Below are 18,756 nucleotides of genomic sequence, written 5' to 3'. Positions count from 1 at the left end.
AACAAATTAGGTGAGCAAGCCCCACCCCCCAAATCCAGCCATCTGTTCTCAGTAAGGTACAGTACAGTACTTCAAAGACAGGCAACTAGAGACAAGATAAAACTCATATCAAAGCATAAATTAGAACTTTATTTTATTACAATATTACAAAAAGAGTAGCACAACTCTCACGCTCTAGCCTCATCTGTCGTACAGCCACAGAGTGACACGCTAAAGAAAGGTTTGGTGGACCTTTCTCCATTTCACAGCAATAGTACAGGAAACAAAGAGGAAAAATATTTAAATAACAAGCAAATCAAGTATTATAAATAATCACAATTGCAAACTGAAGCTTTGAAACTTGGAAAAAAAGTGTTTGTTACAGCCCAGTAACTAGACTTAGCTTTAAATAGAATTCCAAAATATGACTCCATGTATTCAGAATAAAGAATATCTAAAGAATTGCTTTTTCTATCCAACAAAAAAAATTATTAAAATAAAGATAAAAATAACAAGAGAAATTGCTGTTTCTCTGTATCCTTGCAATCCTGGCTCTCATTATTATCATTTTGGGTTTTCATTATAACCATGCTTGTTTTCAAAGGAAAGTCCAAGGATCAAATACTTAAGGCTTTTTAAGGGCTGTTAGGGAGGGAGGCAAACAGAATGTGGGTTTCAGTGTGTTTTCTCTCTCTCTCTCTCTCTCTCACCACATTCATACAATCATTACACTAAGTTACAGTAGTATAGTAGGTAAGCCAGTGTACAATAAAATAAACAATGCATTTGCTGTTTCACTGTTTCAACTTAAGTCCTTTTGTTTACCTCCAAGTGATCTTGCAAGTGATCAATTTGGTCTTTTCAAGCACACTTCATATCAGAATCAGTAGCAACTACAATTAACTTAAGCTACCTCAATGATTTTAACAAACTCTGATTTGGTTCATAGTTAGTTTCTAAATTACATTAGTAACTCAAAGTCTATTTCTTCCACTCCAGTGGCAAGTTTAGTCCTGTGAACTATCCAATCCCCTTCAATAAACACCTGCAAAACACAATATCTCATCTCAACAATTCAAGTAATAGTTTTCGGGTTCCGAAAAATGATAGGAAAATTAAACCAACCAAAAAATCTGAAAAACAAAAGTATTTGTCTTTGAAGATTTGACTTTGGCCATCTAAGGCTTCAGAATGAACATATTTCATAATTTTTTTCCCCATGAAACATACCAAAAATTATATTCCACAATCATGCCGCCAAACATTGTTGGCAAGGGTGAAAAGAATGGTTTGTAACAGACACCTGAATTCATTGCAGCATTTTGAGCAAGAGAGCGTCTGCTGCCCAGTGCGCCCTTCTGCTCCCTGCAGCATCTAGATGTCCCGACTCTGTACAAACAACCTGATTAGACACTTCAGAGATAGAGGAATCAACCTTTAACAATGACCTGATTCAGAAACACTCCTATTTCACAAATAAATAATTACATTTCTAAAGAAAACAGCCTCTTTGTACATGTGCATACGGCAAGCCTCTCAATGAGTACTTTGTAGTGTCCAGTGACTGACAGGTTTACACTGAGCAAATAATTATCTTTTCTCTGCTGCGACTTCAAGGGGAAAATGTATATATGGTTGTTTAATCTTGATGTCGCTATGAGTTTCACATCTAAACGCAAAAAGGAAAATGAGCCACTTGTCCAGTAAAACTAGTCAGGGCCGAGAAATCCCGACATGACCCTGTAAAAACATCAAGATCTTCAGGAGGATGTCTTCTTCTGTGAAGAATCAGTTTTCATCCACTGTCTGCAGTAGACATCTTTTATGTTTAAAAGAAAACTCTAAGGACAGGGCTGAAATAAAAATAACTCAGGATTCTTCAGATCCAGGCACACTGATAGACAGGTAGGATAGGGGAGAGAAGTCTGGGAATGACGACAATCACATACTTAAGAAAAGTTCCCTAAAGCGCCTAGGTAAAGCACTCGTTTACGAAATCAATTGATCACTTGCAAGATTGACTACAAAAAAACACAAAAAAAAAACACTGCTCTTTATTAAATATATTCATTTGTCCTCTTAACATGTCATTTGCTTAATTTAATTTCATGTTTTTTCCTTTCTTAAGACTGAAAGAAGGTTGTTTTGATAACTGCTGTGTAGACAAGGCCCTAGCTTATCTGTAACCTGGGTGCTGGATGTGAGTGGGTCGGCCGTCTCCGGCCTCTGGGCCCACCCGGTTCATGGGAGGCCTGTGCATCTTGCCCATCAGCCCCAGATTCTGATCTCGGAAGCAGGGCGTCTGGAAGTCCCCGCCCAAGTAATCTGCCGTTTGCATCAGATTAGTCTGTCCCGAGGAGGAGGAAGAGCCCGCCCCTGGCCTGTAATGGGCCGCCGTGGGGGGGCCACAGTCTAGGGTGGTGGTGCCCCCTGGGTTTCCCCCGTGGAATGGCATGGCCAGCTCCTGAGACCCGGAGCTGTCGCTGTTGGGTGTGGGCAGAATGCTGCTGTTCCAGACATGGGGCTGGAAGTAGTGGCCGTTGGTGAAGTGGGCCACGGGGCCAGGCATGCCATTGTTGTTGTTGACAGGGGGCGAAGGGGTGGGCTTCTCTATAGGAGGCTTCAGGGTGTAAGGCTGGCCCACACACAGCTCTGGGGGGTAGCCCATGCCCTTACAGGGAAAGCCAGGGTCCCGCGGGGGTTGCTTGCAGGGGTGGCCCCCTCCCTCCTGCATGTGCTGTAGGTGAGCCAACTGGTGCTGATTCCAAGAGCACATCTGCTGTTGCTGTTGGTGGTTATGTTGTTGTTGTTGTTGGTGTTGTTGTTGTTGTTGTTGTTGATGATGATGATGATGATGACGCTGTTGTTGATGAAGCGGTTGTTGTAAATGTTGTTGGTGGTGCTGCTGCTGCTTGATATCATTGTGGAAGACGGGCATGCAGTTCATGCCAGCCATGTTAGATGGGGGGTGGCCGACAGGGGCTGCAGCTTTGTCTGCAGGGCCCATGATGCAGTTGTGTGGGGGGAGGCCGTGTCCGGTGGGTGGGTGGCTGTGCATGGACACCCTGGAGCTGGCGTTGATGAGCAGGTTCCGGCTGATGGGGCTGGGGTTGGCGATCTGGCCCTCGCACATGGAGGTGGCGCTGGCGCCCTGGGCCCGGGCTTGGCAGAACTGGTTGATCTGGTGCACGATGGTGCTCAGGTCGGGCTGCCGGCCCTGGTGCAGGCCGGCCGCCATGGACAGAGGAATGGTTGAGGTAGAGACGGTCACGTTAGGCGGCGCGTCAGCGTCCGACAGCTTCCTACCCCCCTGCAGGCCGGGCGGCGGCTGCTGCTGGAGGTTCTGCTGCTGCTGCAGGAGGAGGGCAGGCTGGGGGTGGCCCAAGCCAGGGGGGTGGGAGTGGGAGGACATAGTCCGGGGTCTGGGCAGGTCCTGGGGGTGCTGGGCCATGGGGGGTGGGTGTCTGAGGCCCTGGTCCGGGCCCTGCTGTTGGCCCTGCAGCGTCTGTAGAGTCTGGGGGTGGGGGGGTAGGCTCTGCTGGGGCCGAGGCCCCCCCTGGCCCTGGGGAGGCGGGTGGTGGAGGGTTAAAGTGCTGGCCGAGGTGGCTGTGGCGGCGTAGGGCCCCGCCGGGAGGTTCATGATGACCTCGGGGTGCAGGCGAGCCCGGCTGCCGTCAAAGTCTTTGAGGATGCCCTTAGGGTGGGGCACCTTGACGACGGCGAGGAGGCCGGCCTTGGCGCTGGCCTGAGAGGGAGGGTAGGGGCTGTAGCGCTGGCCTGAGGTATCCAGCCCGTTGACTGTGCGGCGTACGTGGTTCCTCTGGGGGACCTTGACGCTGTTGGGGAAGATCTTGATGGTCAGGGGGTTGTTGGCAACCTTCTTAGCATAAGCATCCAATTCCGCAGGGGTTGGATATTGAGCTGATCTCATCCTCTGTGTAGTGTCCCCTGGGATGACAGACATAGCAGAGAGATAGAGGGAGAGAAAAGGAACGGGAGACGATGAGAAAGAGGGAGAGAGCACAATGTGAGAGAAACATGTTAAGGTAGGTAGAAGACAAAATGCCTGATTTTCCTGTCAAAAGAGCAGATTTTACAGTAATGTAGCCCGTGGTCCTCATCTGACAAGTACGGAAGTTGGAACCTGACCTGAACAGCAGATTCTCACATTCCCAGCTTCAGCAAATCCCTAAATAGAGAAAACACACCTCGGAAGGACAGAGTTTGATCGCCACCAAAACCACAGCGAGCAATGCATTCCCATCTATATTCCAACTCTGGGGTTGGGCTCAGGGGCTGACAAAACGGTGAGGTCACTATAAGTTGTTGCTCAGAGGGAAAGCAATAACTGTATCAGGCCGGGAATTATGCTGTGCTGACTGCTACTGAATCACACACACAACACAAAGAGAAGGAGGCGCGGCAGCTAGTATCCCATGTGGCTGCAGGGGTAGAGAGAGCGAGAGAGAGAGCGCGACAGAGAGAGAGAGAGAGAGAGAGCGCGCGACAGAGAGAGAGAGAGAGCGACAAATACAGCGAGAGAGAGAGAGAGAGAGAGAGAGAGAGAGAGTCGTCTCTGTGTCAGAACCAGGTAGTGGAGCTCAATAACAGCAGACAAGTAATCACAAAGAGGTGTCTCTGATCTCCACCCAGCCCTGAGCTCTGACTAAGACTCAAGACAATTGATACAGCTGTTAAGCGCCCAGTGTTTCCTGTGGAACTGATCTCTTGGTGTGGTGGTGTGTGAAAAAAAGAGTCTGATTTCAAAACCAAAGCGGGGGATCGGAGACCGCCCTTCTTCCTCCCTTGTTCCTCTCTCCTGTCCTACTCGCGCTTGTGGTGTATGTCTCCTTGACAACGCTCGCTTGAAGGGCTGACTGACTGATAGACCTGGTCCAGGGCGATATCCTACAGATAACGCCCTGTTACTCTCAATGCAATTTACCTATGAATGCGCTTCCTCGGCCCGCTCGTCCGAGTCTACAGATAAAACCGTTTCGTTACTCACCAAAGTAAACACATCGTTGGAAAGATGAAAGACTTTTCTCAGAGGTCGCTACAGTTTGTAGTCCCCCACCTTTCAAATAAAAGGCAAATTTGTACACTTAAATGTCTAATATCCACAGCGCATCGACTGTCTTCTTCTACCGGCGATTCAGCGCTCTCCGCTTTGTTTAGCCTACTCACTGCTGCCGCCCATGTTGGGGATGATGCATTACATTACTTACATGTTTTATTTACATGTTTTAAAGTTTAAAATTTCCCATAGTTAATAACTCAGCGTAAATGTTCTCCCGCTAATCAGATACCTCAACGCGAGTCTCTCAACACCATTTAAGATGTAATGCATCATCCCCAAAATGGGCGGCAGCAGTGAGTAGGCTAAACAAAGCGGAGAGCGCCGAATCGCTGGTAGAAGACAGTCGATGCACTTTGAAAGGTGGGGGACTACAAACTGTAGCGACCTCTGAGAAAAGTCTTTCATCTTTCCAACGATGTGTTTACTTTGGTGAGTAACGAAACGGTTTTATCTGTAGACTCGGACGAGCGGGCCGAGGAAGCGCATTCATAGGTAAATTGCATTGAGAGTAACATCTGTAGGATGTCTAACTGTAGCTATAACGGCACTTAGATTACTAACATAAATGTATTTTAGACAGTAGGCTAGGCATTTTGAGGAGTAGGCCTAGGTGCCAGCACCAGTGTTTGGCCCAATTCAAACACTGGTTAACACTATGGTAATATCTGAGGAGCAATAGCCTGCCTATCTTTTGTTGTAACCTCATGCCGCTCACTGAAGAAAAAAAACCTTCACGCGTCGAGTCTTCCGATCACCTCAGAAAGGAGCAGCATGGAGCGCGCGGCCTATAGGCTCTTAGTCTTATTGAAAATAAATAGTCCTAATGTTGGCATGACAGTGGTTTTGAAAGCGCATTTAGGCAGAAATATTTAGAAAGTTTAAGATGTTTAATTTAAGACTTTTATATATACAGTATAGCCTAATTTGTATTATTGTTTTTTGTATCAAATGTTTGGTCTGGCGGCAAGGATCTTGCCGTGGCGGTGCGCCACAGCAAAACCTTACCAGCGGAAACGCTGTAAGCGCCTCAGCTATATTTAACAATCGCTAGGTGACAATGTCGTGGGTGAGAGGGGGAATGTGTTTTAGGTGACAGCCTGCAATAGGTGTGTGTAGTCGACGTGTGCATCCAGGTGCCACGTGTCACTTGTGTCAGTGTGTGTTTGTGCTAGTGTGTGTTTGTGCTCAGTTGTTGCTGATGTGATTGCCTTTTTCGGTCTTCTGCTGTGAACTCAGTTCAGGCTAATTTTGCTCAGTATCACAGTAAAGAGTCAGTGATAATGGGATGACAGGCTCGGCACCCAGCCTCCCCTAGCAGGACCCCAGGGCCTCACACCCTGTCACCCTGGCCCAGCTTGCCTGACCTACATACACATTTGGGATGACACACAGACACAGGCCCATACAGACGGAAGTAGAGCTGACCTGAAGGAACTCTCGTCTTAATACAAACCAAAGTGAAATGGCACAATTCAAATGGGATGAAGAAATTATTTGTTTAATCGCCATTGACTACCGTACATATTTTTTCCGAAATAAGGTCCCATGGGACGGCTCTTCTCCTTCCACTTAGGCAGTCTATGGGCATGTGGCTGTTTAGTCCTTCCTCGAAGTCTCACCCCAGCCTCACAGCATACCGAGTGGACCCGGCCGGGGGGCTGGGGCTGAACTGTGAGGACTGGCATAGTGGCACCATGATTCATGCCAAGCAGCTAATTAATCCCCTCTTTATTTGTGGGCAGGAAACAATGGGAGGGGTGTGATGGCATGGTGGGGTGGGGGGGCTGTTATGTTCTAACTGCTCGCCTTGCTGATGGCAGGCTCATTAATGCAGGAGTCTGGGCCAAGGCGTTTGAGCTTGACACTCTCAATCACTGACGCTTAATTCCTCCCCCTGACTAAATGGCTGGGTAAGCAAACACAGACGGACACGGACGCCACTGCAACGGACGTCCCCTCTGCCGTTCTTGTGACAGGGAAGACTAATGACCTCCTGTCGCTTGGCTGTCTCTCCTCCAATCACAGGGTGGCAGAGTGGATTCGTATCCATAGGGAGGCTCATTCCCTTGCGTATGTGCGTTTGTGCATAGATGTGCACACATATGTGAGTGTTTTTCCACTGGAGGACACGACTGGGTTGGCTATTAGTCTTCGGTGACAGAAGGCTCTTTTATCAGCGATGGGATCTACAGTAGCAGGACAAGGTAAATCCAATTACGCCAAAGATACTCAAGAAACCAACTCTTGACTGTCGCCGCTGTCCGAAACTACAGACCAGTATCCCTTCTTTCCTTCCAATCCCAAACCCTTGAACATGCTGTTTAACCAACTCTCACAATATCTTTCACAGATCCACCTCCTTGACCCTCATCAATCTGGCTTCAAGGCTGCTCACTCTACTAGGACTGCTCTCCTTGCTGTAACAGAGGCCCTACACAGCTAGAGCTTCCTCCCTCTCATCTGTTCTCATTCTTCTTGATTTATCAGCAGTGGTGGACAGTGACCCACCAGATCCTTCTCTTCGCACTGTTCCAGCTGGGCATTGTGGATTCTGCACTCTCCTGGTTTATATCCTAATTGACAAATCGCTCTTACCAGGATACGTAGAGAGGATGTCTGTCCAAAGCACTTTAAGCACTGGCGTCCCTCAGGGTTCAGCCCTTGGTCCCTAAATGTTCTCTCTGTACCAAATCCCTTGGCTCTGTAATCTCCTCACATGTTTTTTCTTATCACTGCTATGCTGACGACACAAATGTATCTCTCTGTCCCCCCTTTGGACATACAGGTGACGATACGCCCGTTACTCACAACAGAAGAAGTACAACTTGGTCCAGGCACTTGTCATCTCCTACCTTGACTATTACAACTCACTCGCCATTAGACTACTGCAAGATATCCAGAATGCTGAAGCATCTGGTGTTCAAATTCTACCTAAATAAAGACTTTGGTGTTCGTCTACAGGACAGTAAAGGGAACAGTGTCCCTCCCTATCTGGGTTAATATCGACTGGGCCACTCCCCTGCCCAACACCACCATATCCCTTAACTTAACCTGGGTTCGTATCCACTGGGCCAACGCAACCCGCCCGTCCAACCCCTAACATCATGTATGTGTATGAATAAAAATATTTTAAAAACGACTCTTCCTTGTTCTTGCACTGTGACTGTTGTGTTGTTATATTCCCATAGGCGCTTTGGATAAAGCAAATAGAGGGTTTCTATACATGTCGATCCAAAACCTCTCTAGCCAGCCTTGAGGGCATGGACATGCAAGAGAGACTACAACAAGTTCAGTCAACCGGTCTACCAACAGACACAAACGGTGCTCGTTCTCAGAGACCACCCAGGCGGTGATCAAAGAGACGGTGACCAATGCATCGGCCCACTGCAGTGTCCGGCAGAAGGTCGGGTTGGTGCATTCTGGCCTTTAGAGAGGGAGCTGCAGTACTGACGCAGGGCTATGTAGGATTTCTATGGTTTTTCTGAGGTGCTGGTGTCTCCCGGTGGTCTCTCAGATGTCCGGCTAAGCAGATTCCCAGGGCAGGGCACTGTGAGGCCAGCCGACTGAGCTGACCATGCTTTAATTACCATGGTTGTGGAGCCCCCGGGAGCATCACTACTGCAGTCAGCAGGCACTAATGAGGCCTTATATTCAAGCTACTGTTCTTATATGAACAAGGTTTAAACAGTAGGGGGCAGGAGCTCACGCTGCTTTAAATGACAATTTTTACACAAGAGCAGGAAATTGGATCTGAGACGTCAGTGTCACACAGCCGTCTGTGGCAATTAAGTTCTCTTCTGCCTCTCGTGGGCTCTCACTCCGGCTGAGCTTCCCATAATGATAAGGGCGCCTGTAAAATTGGAGACCTATTAAGCTGAAAAAAGAAATGTAGGTTAGCCATCTCAGATCTCCGGCTTCCTATGCAGTAGTTATCTCCGTACTGTTACTCTACTGTAGTAGATGCATTGTTCTGCCATTTGCTGAGTCTCTCCTTTATCTTACCCGGCCATTTCCAAGCCCTTCAGCTGAGGTGGACTGTCCAGCGCGGAGGACAAGCTGTGTCTCTGTGCTCCAGGGTTTCCTTGTGTACTTGACCTTCTCCTCCCGACAGCCCTTACATTTCACAGGTATCATCTGTTTAACATCTTCCAGATCCCCAAAGATAAATAAAGCAGCTGCCCTGGCCTCCCCTCTGCAAGCTTATAACTTTGAACGACTCTCCCGTGTACATAAGCGTGCACGCAGACAGACAGGCAGACACACAGACACACAGACACACAGGATGGGACAATCTGCAGCTCTGGGTGAGAGAGTGCAGGGAGTGGAATAAGCACCACTGCAAAAAGGAGAAAGAAACTGCAATGCAAGACTGTTTGACGGCGTATAAAAGCAGCAGATAAGGCCGGTGCACTTATCTAGGTGCACAGGTGCATGGGAACACAAAGTGGAGCTAATTATGGGAACTACCCTCTAAGCATTTTCTGTGGGAATTTGTCTCACTGTTGAATTAGGATTTCATGTGATTACTGGTCCCTGAAGCCAACGCCTAGCCGCCTTAGGAGAACACAAACATGTCTCTTACATTCTTTGACGTCGAGCTGTCAAATTAGCTCCCAGTCCAGTGAAAGATGATGCCCCGGAGAGACAATGAGGCCATGGCATGTATGGACAGCCAGGAGACAGATGACTGCACATCACCAAAGGGCTTTCCTGGACCAATCAGTGGGCTACAGCCGAGTGTGCCAGGCCTTGTGGAACAGATGCCTGAAGCACAGACACCCAACAGCTCTGGAGCAGCTCCACTGGGACATCCTGGCAGCAGCTATAGGGAGGTGACAGGAGGACACAAAATGCTTTTCTGTGGTTCTACGCCCCCCCGCTGAAGCAATCAACCTCGTGTGGCCTTCAATGAAGTGCTGTCCATCTCCCTCTCCGTACTTTCAAGAGGAGATGAAAGGAGAGACTAACCGAGTGAAGGGACAAACACGCGCACTCTGCGACTACCCGTGGTGTAATACATGCTCAATCAGCAAATAGATTACACACCATGTGACAGAAAAACAAGCTGAGGGTTCGGCCCCTCGCTGCCCTGGAGTGCATCGGAGAGCCAGGGTCCGTACAGGAGCGGGCCTGTCACTAGCCGGCCTAAGGAGAGGCAACACGGTCGGCACGGCTGGCACTTACACTCCCCCGCACTCGCCGCCCTCCTGGGGCTACGCTGATTACAGGGATTCTGAAATTACAGTCTTGATGAGCCAGGGAGAAAGGCAGAGAGAGGGGGGGGGGGGAGGGGGAGAGAGAGAGAGAGAGAGAGAGAGAGAGAGAGAGAGAGAGAGAGAGAAAGAGAGCGAGCATTTTTTTCACACAGAAAAAAAAAAAGCCGCAAAATTAGGTCAGACTGGGGCTGAGATTTCTCCATGAAGGGAGACCTTCTCTAGAAACCGCTGCGCCTTTGGGGAGTAGGAATGAGGGGGATAGAGGAAGACAATATGACTGGAGTCATGTGTGTCCCATCCATCAGGCATTCTCTAGTTTCTAGATGAACTCCAGTAAACAACAGTCATGGGATCGCAATGCTCATTCTTTTTCTTCTCATCTGTTTAGAAAGCCTAATGCACAGGAATATGTGACATGATGAATCTATTAAGTTGATCATAAAGATTTATGAGTGGCGTCATGACTTGACAGGCCCTACGGGACACGTGTGAGCGAGTGTGCACAAGTATGTGAGGGACATGTCGCCTGTGCAGCCCCCCCCCGCCCTGAGGGTGAAGCAGGTGGTGTCACATGTGAGAGTGTGTGTCTCACATGTGACGCCGGCTCGTCTCCGTATTTGTACGCAGGCTGTTGACTGCCTCACCTGGTCCATCCCGTTCCTCATCCTAACAAGACTGGCTCCTCATAATCACCGGAACGCATGCCTTAGGGAGACAGGTCTGTAGGGTGGGTGGGGGGGCAGGTGAGGGAGGGAGGGAGGGAGGGAGGGAGGGAGGGAGGAAGGGAGGGAGGGAAGAAGCTAGCGTTCCCCAGAGAGTTATTACTGCAGTCTCTGGCCCTCTTTTACTTGAAGAGGCGTCTAGCGTATTTGACCACAGCATTTTTTCCATTTGGTTTCTGACACAGAGCTGTTACTGAGAATAGGACCTGTGCTGTTCTGTTCATCTGATGTGGGCTGGGCAGAGGGATTCTAGCAGCTTGGTGTGTGTGTGTGTGTGTGGCATCGGCGAGACACTCACATTTCTGAAGTCCAGTGTTCATCTGCGTGTGGGAGAGAAGCTGGAGGGAGAGGTCACCTGGCCTTGGCAGACAGGCCAGCATTTCACACAGACACTAATGCAACATGGGACACTCGCTCCTCCTCACACTGGGACACAGAGAGAGAGAGAGAGAGAGAGAGAGAGAGAGAGAGAGAGAGAGAGAGAGAGAGGTTAGTTTAGTAGCTAGACAACTGCAGGGCCACACATGCTGTATGGAGAAACAGAGCCAAGCCCAGGACAGAGGCTAATAGAGCTCTCATATCGTCCCCGGGGTGCAGAACGCAGGGGGGGGGGGCAGAGTTACCTTTCAATTAGAGACTGTTACTCACCTGGAGCATATAATAACATCTTCAATTAAACATCAAACGGCGGAGGTAATACGGGCAAACCGGGCGCGGCAGGGTTTAAATGACTCTGGCCCCTCCCCCTGTTGCGTGAGGGGGGCGGGAAGACCTTGCTACCTGTGCACTGCCTCAACAGGACCTTGGCAGGGGAAATGAACGGCTCCTGTGTGTGCGCTCAGTAGGAACACTCCAGAGACCAACGCAGACATGGTAGTACACTCACAGATCAATACCAAGGCCTCAGACACAGCCAGACTATATTTTGGGGGACATATGAGAACAATGGAGGAGAGTTGCTCTGAAAAGCCATTAATAACACTGTGCCTCAGTAAGTGGCTGCCACTTTGAGCAATAACCTGCTTTAATAGAGAGAGGGTGAAAACAGTGTTAGCTCCGATCCGCTTCACTTTCTAATCTACTGTATTTGAAATGGCACCGGTGCTTTGCTTAATCGGCACTGAGGAACAGCCCGGGAGCAAATGAAGTCTACGTGCCCTTCTCTTTGCTATGCGGCGCAGACAAACAGCGTGTGTATGAGAGAGGCAATTATCCACGAACAACCTTGGCATGGCCGCCTGCCGCAGGGTGACGGCTTAAAAGCGTCTGCTGTCCCCCGTAGGGGGTGGTGCTGGTAGACGAACCGCCTTTAAAAACAGGAGCTCAAAAAGGTCAGGATGACAGCTCATTTAAATCCTCCCGGTGAAAGGATAAAGGAAAAAAAACAACAAGCGTTAATGAAGCTGGCAGTTACACATACCTGGGAACGGCGCACCTTGGGGGCTGTGGGGCAGGCGGGGCAGAGGAGGTGGGGGGGGGGGTTCTGCCGGTGTTTCGTGTCGGCCAGGTTGCTGCGTCACCCACCCCGACACCACCCACTCCTTCCTCTCCTGCCCCCCCCTCTCTCTCTCCTCCGCTCCTGCCCCCCACCCCCCCTCTCTCTCTCTCCTCCGCTCCTGCCCCCCACCCCCTCTCTCTCTCTCTCTCCTCCGCTCCCTGCTTGCTGATTTACAGCCTGGACTGCCATATGGCAGCCTTCCTTGCCCTCGATTTAGAGTGTCACCATGCATTAACTTTAATTGGCCTGATATGTTACTCTTCTCCCCCCGACCCTGGAAGGATGGGGTACACAGCGTCTTGATGCTGCCGGCAAGATCTCCAGCTTCTTTTCTTATTTACCCGAGTAGCAATTTCTTCTTGTCAAAGGATAACAAGGATTTTTTTCAAAAACAGACAAGACTTTGGAGGATCCGATATGTATGAAATGGGCTGCCGGGAGAGTCTGTGTCGAGGCGTTCCAGGCGGTCCGCGTACGGCGGCGGCAAATAGAAAAATCCTTAATTTATTCCCCGCATACTACACACACAGAAACACCGTACCCCCGCCGACTCAAAACAACACTGCCACCGCCACCTTTGCTCACCCACGCCCCCATCCTCCCCCACCGCGCCCCTGAATGTCAGAAACACTCGGAGAGCAGCAGCAAAGGTCAGCCTATGGTAATGCTCCAGCTGACGCTCCGCTTTATAGTGCAGAGCAAGAGGAGATGGAGGCAGGCAGGCAGACGGCCCAGATGTCCGCTCTCCTGCCAACCACACCACACACCCCTCGCCGCTGCAACTTCAAATGTACATCAGACTCTTTTCGACAAACACAGAGGCTCTTTCAACCCACACACCCACTGCCGCCAGACAGTTGCTGACAGTCAGTGACTCTCGCAAAACCGGAGATGAGCCCTCAGAAGGTCAGTGCCTCTACAGGTTCTAGAAAGCACTGCTGAGCCCGGCCTTTGCTCTAACAGGGTTCTAATTGGCCTCAGGTGGCCACCCAGGAGGATTAGACTGCCATGGCGAGGATCTCAGACTGATTGACAGACGGGACAGACAGACAGACACAGACGGGTATCTGTCCAGCTGGATCATTGGCCTCTCTGATCTGAAGCTACAGGAACAGGCTTGGGGGTTGTCCTCAGTAGAACCTCTGACAGTGGTGTCGTCTGCGGACTGAATCCCAGCTCAGCCAGCTGATCACTGCCGGCGGTGTGTCAGTGGCTGGCTGGCTGGAGGCCAGGCCAGGCTAGTCCAGGCTAGAGGGTTCACACTGACTGCCTCAGTCAGGCATGCAGGCAAACAGGGCCATGGCCAGACTGGTGGTCCTCTCTGAATGGTGTGAAGGACACCAGGACTCATGACTGTAGGTCTCCTCCATCTCTCTTCTATGATCAAGTGGCCAGGATGAGTCTTCACTCCGCTTCCATGAGGCAGGCAGAGATCATGCAGAACTTGGAAGACTGGTGTGATTGTGTCATGTGTCAAATTGCTTCCGCAAAAGGCTGACCTATATGTTCCACCCCTCTCTCGGGGGGGTAGGAGGGGAAGAGCAACCGTCATCTAAGGATGAAAAAACCCAGTGGGAGAGCGGAGGGTGGGGCGGGAGAGAGAGGGCCATTTAGAAGATTACACCAGCCAGCTGTAATCATGTCCTGATTGCTTTGGTCAATATCTACAGCGTCAGGAGCAATCTGCATTGGTTTAGAAAATCCAGGAAGTGTGGTAGAAGTATAGGACTAATTGCAGAGAAAAAAAACCATCCACACACTTTAGAGCTGGAGGAAACCGGGTGCCGCAATGTGGGCCGACAGGAAACTTGAGAATTCAGCAACAAAAATAAGATCATTAGATAAAAAAATAAAAACCAGAGTGGGAAAGTGTGTTTGGTTGCTTGTTGTGGGTAATAACAGCTAGGCTAGTTGCTAGCAGTGTCTATCCCAATTATTAGCAAAAGCAATTAAGAGAGCGATGCCTCTATGTCGTAGCCTACATTGTTTGTGATAACGGCTGAGGAAGAGGACTGGGGTGCCGGCTGCTGCTACTGCTGTTATTTAATTGCATGTTTACCCCAAGGTTATGGCTTCGTAATAGAGCCAAGGAAAATCTCGCTGGAGAAATTCAATGTAGCCCAGTGTGCGGATTCTCCCAGGGACAGAGAATGAAATTACTTTTCTTTGCCGGCGCAGCCTTCTGAATAAGGTAAAAAAAAAAAAAAGAAAAGAAAAAAGAACAGAAAAGAATAGCTTTTTACCCTTGAATTCCAAAGCAGAGCATTCTCAAAATGAAAAATGCCCCGGCTCTTGTGTGCGTATGCTACTCAGAGATGACTGTTCACATCAGTGTGGCCTGCATTAGACCATCAGATGACTGTTCACATCAGTGTGGCCTGCATTAGACCATCAGACGACTGTTCACATCAGTGTGGCCTGCATTAGACCATCAGATGTCTGTTCACATCAGTGTGGCCTGCATTAGACCATCAGATGACTGTTCACATCAGTGTGGCCTGCATTAGACCATCAGATGTCTGTTCACATCAGTGTGGCCTGCATTAGACCATCAGATGACTGTTCACATCAGTGTGGCCTTCATTAGACCATCAGCAGAAGACTGTACAAACAGCCGAGGCAGAGCAGGATTTGCTGAAGCAGGTCTGTTGCTAGCAGAGGACCCACAGGCATGTAGCCCGCTTGCCATCACTGAATCACTCACACACACACACACACACACACACACACACACACACACACACACACACACACACACACACACACAGACACACACACACACACGATCCTGATGACTCCAGCAGATCCTTAGGTGTTTGGTCCTCCTCTCTTTTTCAACCAGAGAGACACCTCATTCATCTGGAATGTTAGGACCCAACAAAAGACAGTGTGTGTGTGTGTGTGTTAGAGAGAGAGAAAGTTAGAGATAGAGAATTAGAGAGGGAAATAATGGGGAGAGAGAGAGAGAAGGAGAGACAAAGAGAGCGAGAGAGAGTAACAACTTTTTCCCCCCCAAAAGGTGTCAGAAATAAAACTGTCAACCAAGGAAATTGCATGGTTGGAGTTGAGGAGAGAACGACAGGGAGCAGAAGATGCTCGGTTTAGTGGAGACGGGCATCTGCTAAACAAGCAGACGGCGGAAACGCTGAGAAAGGGTAAAAGATAAAGCCCTGACACTTCTCTAATTAAAAGGTGAGGAGGTGGAAGTGCTGGTGGGGAAGGTGGAGCAGAGACAGCCTACCCTAAAATAGGGCCCCATCGACAGCAGGATAACCGTCTGTCAAAGTGTCGGCTAGAAGTCTGTTTTACAATTAGAGCAGAAGCTCTTATGAGGGTGAGAAGCCATGACATGGAGACGAAAGAAAAAAAACAACAACACTTAAAATGTATGAGCCCTCTCTCTTATCACCCCGCTGGCCTCATTCCCACCGTCTGTCTGTCTGTCTCTGTCTGTCTGTCTCTGTCTGTCTGTCTGGGCATCAGCGGTGATCTGTAGCCTGAGAGGCCTGGCCGTAGCTCCTCGCTCTAGCTGGGAGATGACACCGTGGGGGAAGAGGGGGTGGCTGAAGAGGGACCTGTCCTGGCCGTGTACACACAGAGACACCTGCAAACACAACACACACACACACAAGGGTCCAGCAGCAGCCTCAGGCCATTCCACAACTCTGGGCCACTTTCACTAACGAGGGACCATCACTCACCCACTCGGTTCATCCGCAAGCACCCAAACGTGGGAGGTAGGAGTGTGAGAGAGAGAGAGAGAGAGAGAGAGACAGAGAGAGAGAGGGAGGGTTTAAGGGGGTGAAGTGTGTGTGCAAACATGCATTTGAGCCTGTAGGCAGGGGGACCAGCGGAGAAAGGACAGAAACACACACATGCTGAGAGGAATACCAATGTCACGGCCCCCGGCTCATGTCGTTTGACAGACATGTTTACACCTAATATAAAAATGCACCGTCGCCGGCCTGCCAAAACAGAGGGCGTCCAAACTGAAGGATGGCAGCCTAGTTATGTATCCATCTATTTCATCTATCTGCACCGGCACATCCGACGCCAAGTCAAGAGGCTGGACATGCCTCGGTGAGGCAAGAAAAACAAAAAACAAACCCGTTTTCAGACGTGACAGTCTAGAGACCAGAAGAACATAAAATGTCTGACATGCAGTGGGGGAAATAACACCAACATGCAGCAAGTTGTCTGGGCGCTCCACCAGAAGCTGTAGGATTTAACGCAGCATTCTAAAAGCTTATGTTTCATTTAGTCACACACACTAAATACACCTTGCTCAAAATCTGATTAAACCCTCACAACCTTTCAAATGAATCTTTTTTTTGTGTGTGTGTGTGTGTGTGTGTGTGTGTGTGTGTGTGTGAAACCACCCACGGCAAGGTTATGTCAGTGCTATTACTCTCCCTACTCTACAATTAAGAGTAGCACTTGGCAGTTGGGGTTGAAGAGCCCTGCAACTGTTCAAACACAGATTGGCAAACTGTGTATGACAGATGACAATGTGGGAGGCGTGCATGCACACGCGCACACGCGTGCTCGCTGGAAGGCACGCTCGCTCGTGCGCGGGTACACACGCAGACACAAAGCCTTCAAATCACAAGGCTTTAATGAGCAACTCACGCAAATAAGAGAGCTGCCTCCTGTGTTTTATGCGCTTGTCTGTGCCACAATAATGTTATCTTCAAGTTCTCTTCTTTATCAAAGGAGACAACAACGCGCTTCATGCTGTCATGTCAGATACAGCGCTGCCTGAAGAACAAAACAGAGATTGCCGCTTGCACCCCAATGCAGACAGACTGGAAATCTGCACAATGACAACGCCTGACCTTACACATGGACCAGGCGTACACTAGCAGAGAGAGAGACACAGAGAGAGAGAGAGAGAGAGAGAGAGAGAGAGAGAGAGAGCAGGGTGGGTTGGGTTAATGTGAAATCCAGTCTGGTATCTGTGAGTTGTAAATCAGCAGGAGGCCGTGGTACCCCCCCCCGCCCTGAAGGGACACTAGAGTTTCATAAGCACTAATATTTCACATACTGTAGCCGTAGAGCAAATGTGCTAGAGTAAGAAGCCAAGAAGAAACCAACCTGACACATAGCTTGCCCTATGTTGAGGGTCCCCAGAAACGTTTTGACAATATTTCTGTATTGGCTGGTGTTTGGGCGGGGGGTATGCAACCTCAACATAGCTGTTACACACCCACAAACACAAAATACCAGTGGGATATCTCTGCTCAGTCGCAGAGTGGGAAGCGGTTTAATAACAGTCGCACCGAGGCCCATCCTAGAATACGAGTACAGTTGGCTCTCTTGCTGGTTAGTAGTCTAAACTGCGGCTGCCTGGCAGCGTGGAGAGCACCAGCATTGTTCCTGCTGGCAGAGGATGAGGAAATGAAGATGGAGTAGGTTGATTTCATTTGTGAGCAGGTGCATCCATTTTGTGCCCATCGCCACCCCCCCGGCAGCCCCCATCTCGTCTCTTTCAGTCAAACGCTTATCAGAAATTGGACACCCTCCGGTGACAAATTGAACCTGCGATTAAAGGCGGAGAGAGGAAAAGCTTTTTAAAAAGCTGCCGATTTGGATCCGAGGCTGTCCTCACGTAGGAATCGGATGTGGTGTGTTTGCGTGTGTGTGTGTGCGTACACGTGATAGAGCTGACACCGCTGCCCCCCTTCCTCTCATCCTCTCTCTCCAGGTGTTCCCACGGCTCGCGTTTCTGCTCCGAGAGCTTGGCAAACAGATCCTAATCAATGCAGCTGTTCCTCCCGCTAAGGAGGGCAGCGTGCGCACACACGCACGCGCAAACACACACACGCAAACACATCTTGCACAAACCCTGACCGGCTGTAAGATGGAAGTCACTGTAATGCCAGTGTGATTGCCCCTTGGGAGTGTGTGGGTGCATGTGTGTGTGAGAGAGTACTCTGTGTGCATGTGTGTGTGTCTCCCCCATCTTGGCCCTCCGTGCCCCGCCCTGGTCAGGTCAGTGTGGAGTCTGTGGACCCAGGCGGCTGAAGCCAACCCTGGACTCTTAAGAGGGTGGTGCAGCACCACACACTGCGTCAGCCAGCCTGATTTACCAGGGTCACAGCAGCTCCTGTAGGATGGGCTATGGGAGTGCAGAGGCCCTTAAATCATCCTAAAAGGGCTTAACACACACACACACACACAGACACACAGGAACAGCCACCACTGTTGCAGAGATTTATCCACCTGGCCATTAGACTACCCAGCTTCCCACATGTACATAAA

General features: G+C 49.7%; 1 protein-coding gene across 1 annotated transcript in view; it reads right to left on the bottom strand.

The window, feature by feature from the left end:
• Positions 1 to 195: 195 nt before the first annotated feature.
• Positions 196 to 18,756, bottom strand: part of fam222ba (family with sequence similarity 222 member Ba) — a 31,577-nt gene continuing 13,016 nt past the window's right edge. Inside the window, exons 2-3 of the mRNA XM_084449593.1 lie at positions 11,296 to 11,423; positions 196 to 3,927 (exon numbers count right to left, since the gene is read on the bottom strand). Coding sequence (XP_084305719.1) covers positions 2,156 to 3,927; positions 11,296 to 11,377 — 1,854 coding nt within the window. The 5' untranslated portion in view covers positions 11,378 to 11,423 and the 3' untranslated portion in view covers positions 196 to 2,155. The remainder of the gene's footprint in view (positions 3,928 to 11,295; positions 11,424 to 18,756) is intronic.

Source organism: Borostomias antarcticus (assembly GCF_949987555.1).
Source record: "Borostomias antarcticus genome assembly, chromosome: 15".
NCBI classification, from domain to species: Eukaryota; Metazoa; Chordata; class Actinopteri; order Stomiiformes; family Stomiidae; genus Borostomias; species Borostomias antarcticus.
The sequence above is the reverse complement of the archived record's forward strand: the minus strand, read 5'-3'. Positions and strand labels throughout refer to the sequence as shown.